Genomic DNA, 5,475 nt, shown 5'->3' with positions numbered 1-5,475 from the left:
CACGTGTATGGTAACATTGTAGCACAAATACACATGTTTTGACATAGGATAAACACGTAGATACACGTGGTTATACACGCGATACAGAGACTTTTTATACTTTGATTAAAAACTGATTATGATTATGTATTTGCTCTTTTGTACAGAGAATGTCATCAACCTCCTCAAGCAGTTCTGGTGAAGATGAGACAATGTGTCACCGTAATCGCGATGTGTGGTTGGAACAAAGGATCAAGTGTATGTGTAATCGATGTCAAGGATGCATTGTACGAGCGCGTCAAATTACAGAGAATGTCATCAACCTCCTCAAGCAGTTCTGGTGAAGATGAGACAATGCGTCACCGTAATTGCGATGTGTGGTTGGGACAAAGGATCAAGTGTATGTGTAATCGATGTCAACGATGCATTGTACGAGCACGTCAAATTACCTTGAATCACATCTCCATCTATGGACAATGGAATCAAACAGGTTTAGAGGTGAGTAGATGTAAATTGATAGTATCCAAATGACTCATGGGTGTCCAAATTAATGGAGTTGTTAATATATATACTCTAATTAGAGTAGGATGCAGTACCACACCCTAACATGGTGCCCTACGCTCAGCAAGAGCATGCAAAGCGTCGACGAGATGATGCTGGAGCTTCGGGATCTATTGTCATAGATGAGTGGGAAAGGGATGACAATAGCCCTGCACCCCACAAAGTCGTGGAAGAGGAAGTGTTTGATGATATGGTGCGGCATCTTTTTAGGGATGATCCCAAAGGTATGGAGGATGACGATGAAACTGATCAAGAGAATCTTTACAAGGCTTCATCGACACCGGTATTTGAAGGGTGCACATTCTCTATTTTACGTGCTTCACTTGAATTACTCAATCTACAAAGAGTTTATGGATGAAACAATGCAAGTCTTGACGCATTATTGAAGTAAGCATTCTAACTTGCAAATTTGAATTAGTGGTTAAGGATTTCGCAATGAATAAAGCTGAATATGTTTTAATCATTAATTGATGATATTGGATGCAGGCTGTTATCCAACATGCTTCTAAAGGGGAATAGACTACCCACCTTAAGAGACATAGTGAGGCGTTATGTGACATCTCTTGGAGGATTGGATTATGATCGCATACATGCATGCATCAATGATTGCATTCTCTTTCGTGGGATGCATAAGGAGGCTCGACATTGTCCCACTTGTAGTGAAGCAAGGTATAGAACAGATGTGAAGAGTTTTGATGTACCTCGTAAAGTCTTGCGACACTCTCCTATAATTCCTCGCATCAAACACATGTTCACGTGCAAATCCATACGTGCAAATCCATAGCAGAGCTCATGTCATGGCATTCCTCACATCGATCGGATAATGGCATGTGGAGAATTCCCGCAGACACCCCTGCTTGTTGGAAGCATATTGAAGATGAGTGGCCCATCTTCAAAACAAAGCACAGAAACTTGAGACTTGGCCTAGGTATGGATGGAGTGAATCCATTTGGTTTCAAAAGCACCGCATACAGCGTGTGGCCAGTTGCAGTATGTATTGCAGTATGTGTATTTGAGTAGGTTTTCTATCTGCCAATGGTGCATGACACTAAATGGTGGTACGTCATCCCCGTTGCACCAAGTTCCAAAGTGATGTACAATACATTCACTGATATGGAGCATATGGAGGATGTAGCAGGCCGCAATGAAGATGATGTCGAACATGCCAATGAAGATATTGTGATCGATGATCAAGAAATAAGAGATGATCATGATAATGAGGATGAGTGTGCCATTTCTCATGATCATGAGGATGACCCTACCATTGATGATGATGGTGATATTGATGAGGATGATCAGGGCATCGGTACCATTATTAATGGTGGACAGAATATCGATAGTGGAATAAATTTAATCATAGCCTTACAAATTGATCAAATGGATATTGATGTTGATCGTTTGGCAAGGATGGATCTTATTGAAGATGAGATCGAATCCTAACCAATCCATCATTATATCATTCTAAATTGATGACAATTCTATTGTATATGTTGTCTTTTAATTATCATCCCATGATTTATTTTTGAATATATATTGTTATAAATGCATGTAGTGGGATTGTGTAATGATATATATTGTAATGTACTATGAGATGGTTTAAAGAAGATGGTTTGTATTTTTTTAAATGTATGGATTTTTTCTCAAATAATATTTGCTCTCACATGTAATAAAGCGTGTATATCTGCATCTAAAACACAGTGTTTACATGTATATACATGCTCTGTTACACGCATTTATGAACTCAATATACACGCGAATTTAGATGCCCATATACATGCGCTCGATATTACTCATATACATGCGCGACCATACATGCGCCCGTAACTTATCGCGACTATACATGCGCGACCATACATGCATGACCATACATGCGCCCGTAACTTATCGCGTGTATCGAACGCGTGTATGGAAGCATTGTCTTGTAGTGGAGGGAATCCTAATTACTCAACCATCACTACTACTGGGCCACATAATGGGGACAAACATGATGCTATTTGATTGATATCTTCACAAAGACTTCACATATTATACTAGTTCTTGGTTTAACACTTTTGTTAGATAGCCATAATTTGTAAATCAATCTCTTTTTAATCAATTAATAAGCAATTCACTTAGTGTTATGAAAATAAAAATTAAAGTAAGGCAAAAAAACTCTTGGCATGAATGAAATTGTTTTAACGTCTAGGGACAATCAAAACGTATATAATTTTCAATTGAAGCAAAGTACCCTCAAATCACCTCCCTTTTTTTTCATCTTAAAAATGTGAATGAGAGGTTTGTAACAAAGGAAAAGCGAGGGAAAAGCCAAACTGCTTAAGATGCTCAAATATCTACGGTAATGTCTTGGCCTGGGACACATCCACTACGAGAAACTCTTTGAAGAGAAGGCCCAACAGACTGAGAGATTGTAGAGTTGATATTTGTTAGCAAGTTCCATGGCAAATTCAAAGACGATGCAAGCGCCCGTTTGGGAATTTTGAAGAGAGCAGAGGCAGAGGTCTTAAACAACAAAAGAACATGCAAAGTAGTTAGTATATTAGTAAATCTAAATCACACTAGCATTAAAATAAAAATAAAATGAAAGAACAATCTTCAAAGGTTCACCAAAGCATATAGGTTTTGACTAATAGCTAACAAATGTCAAACTTTGCTTAGAGTATACTACTTCTAACCACTTATTTTCATCATTCACAAATTGAATGTTCCAGCTTTCCAATTAAGGATGTGTTGAAGAAACTTGGTGGCATGTATGCCATGGTCTTAGTATATCTCTCTTTTTTTCTTTGTGAGGAGTACATCACACACATTGTTTTTTTCACCCCTTTGTGTAGTGAAGGGGAAGGATGGAGCTCACACCCATGAGGAGAAAGGGCACCAACTTATCCACCCAGATATCCCCTAGTATGTCATTTTTATAGCATTGTTGTATGCCATTCATGCCATTTATGTATGTGGTTAGGGTTGAAATAAAATGGAGTATTTTGTCTACATTAATTGATATTTTTATATGTTTAAAGCTCAAGCGTAACATTTATAAGTTATTTGATTAGACAATGATAAATTTGTTGTAGTAGTCTAATAACAAATTAGATAATGGAGCCATGAGATAGATAACCTTTATGTTGTTCATGTAGGTAAAAAACACACTAGGGATCGATATGGTGAAATCATAGACATATAACTCTCAAAGGTTGGTTGAAGCTCTAAATTCTTTAAAAAACCCAAGTTAAAGCTTATTTAGAGAACAAAAGATTATTGAAAACCCAAGTTAAAGAGATTATTTAGAGAAAAAAAATCATTAAGAGCATGGCCATGATTCTTTAAAAACCCAAGTTAAAGAGATTATGTAGAGAACAAAAGTGATTAAGAGCATGGCCATGTGCTTTACCAAGGTACCAGGATCTTGGCTGTTGAGGGCGGCCAGGTAATCGGCAATCTCGTTGCCTACGTTGAGCTCAAAGTGCAGCATTCCTCGAGGAAACATGGTCACATCGCCTGGGTACAGTATCTCTTTGTGGGTATTGCCTGCACCATGCATTCAGTTAACCTAATTGTTAACTAGAGCTTAATTATGGCCTTAACCTGTGCTTAATTGCCCTACACTTATAGGCCCATTTCTAATTAGCCTGTCATTAATCATACTTGATCATGCCACATCAATCTAATTATCAGCAGTAATCTTCGATTTATACCTTGCGTGTCAATAAACCCAATTTGCAGAGGCCCCCCGGATATGAGTGTCATGATCTCGCTAGCTCTGGGATGCGTATGAGCCAATGTGCAGCCGCAGGGTACAACCCTCACTCTCACATACGTGATCCCCTGTGCGCTGCAATAATTAAGCTGTAATTAGCACTAACCATCCTACATTACGAATGATTCTCTGTGCGCTGCTGCGCTGCAATAATTAATTGTTTATTAGCACTAACAGTCCTATAGCGTCAGCGATTCCCAGCTGCACCGCTGTGCGCTGCGACAATGAATCAATAATTAGCAGTAACCATCCCACAGAATACAGTTCATGTCGTGATAATCTACTGCAACATAATTAGCAGTAACCATCCCACAGAATACAGTTCATGTCGTGATAATCTACTGCAAGATAATTTTTGAAGAAGCTATATCAATGATGCGCTAATGAGAGAGCAAGATTAGCAAGCATAATTACGTGATTGCCGGAAAGTTATCAGTCGTCACAGCTGCACGAATGCCGCCAGTGTCGTGGAGGATCTCCCCGTTTGTAAAGATGTCCCGGATTACAAAAGACTTAGCGTCAGGCGCATAATCGCCCACGGGGTCTGGGTCGGAGGCCTCGATTAGCACAGGATTAAGGCAGGTAACCCATGATAGAGCAAGGTAACCCAAGACACCTGCAAGGCTCGCCATCGCCATAGGTTGACGAGAACCAGATTAACTATAACTCTGGTTAATCCAATATTAATCACGTCGATCTTGTTAACGCTACCGCAATTGCTAATTAATCCGCCATGGCAACACGATTGCTGAAGGAAAGGCAAAGGTTTGAACTGTGTGTGCTTGAGAGGAAAGTTAGCATTATAAAGAACTGGTCGAGGCACGCATGCACCCTCGCATTACCGCTGCACCCTGCCGTCTCATCTGAAAAGGAGAGCTTTAGGAAGTGCTATTTCTTAGAGCATGATGAAAAATGTACTAGTGCCACAGATCTAGTGCGCAAGTATTCATTATTCTACTTCCTCCTCTGATCTGTCCTCTCTAGTTAATTGCTATAATTAATTTTCCTAGGCTCTCATTCTTCTTCAAAGCAAATAAATTAGAGACCCCTCTCTCTCTCACACACACGTGTGTTAATGTTTTTGTCTCTCCAAACCAAAAAATTAGAGATCTCTCTTTCTCACACACGTGTGTTAATGTTTGTGTGTCTCTCTATGTGTCTCTCTCTCTCTTTCTTTGTAC

At 39.3% G+C, this 5,475-nt stretch overlaps 1 protein-coding gene across 1 annotated transcript; it reads right to left on the bottom strand.

The window, feature by feature from the left end:
* Positions 1–2,739: 2,739 nt before the first annotated feature.
* Positions 2,740–5,086, bottom strand: LOC147604237 (germin-like protein subfamily 1 member 7). The gene is made up of 4 exons (XM_086795336.1): positions 4,709–5,086; positions 4,233–4,369; positions 3,929–4,065; positions 2,740–3,039 (listed from the first exon to the last, which is right to left on the bottom strand). Exons 1-4 carry the CDS (start codon positions 4,930–4,932, stop codon positions 2,863–2,865), a joined length of 675 nt encoding a protein of 224 aa, XP_086651462.1. The 5' UTR covers positions 4,933–5,086; the 3' UTR covers positions 2,740–2,862.
* Positions 5,087–5,475: the final 389 nt, after the last annotated feature.

This window comes from Cibotium barometz, chromosome 62 (genome assembly GCF_041138505.1).
Source record: "Cibotium barometz isolate CiBa-2024 chromosome 62, ASM4113850v1, whole genome shotgun sequence".
NCBI classification, from domain to species: domain Eukaryota; kingdom Viridiplantae; phylum Streptophyta; class Polypodiopsida; order Cyatheales; family Cibotiaceae; genus Cibotium; species Cibotium barometz.
The sequence above is the reverse complement of the archived record's forward strand: the minus strand, read 5'-3'. Positions and strand labels throughout refer to the sequence as shown.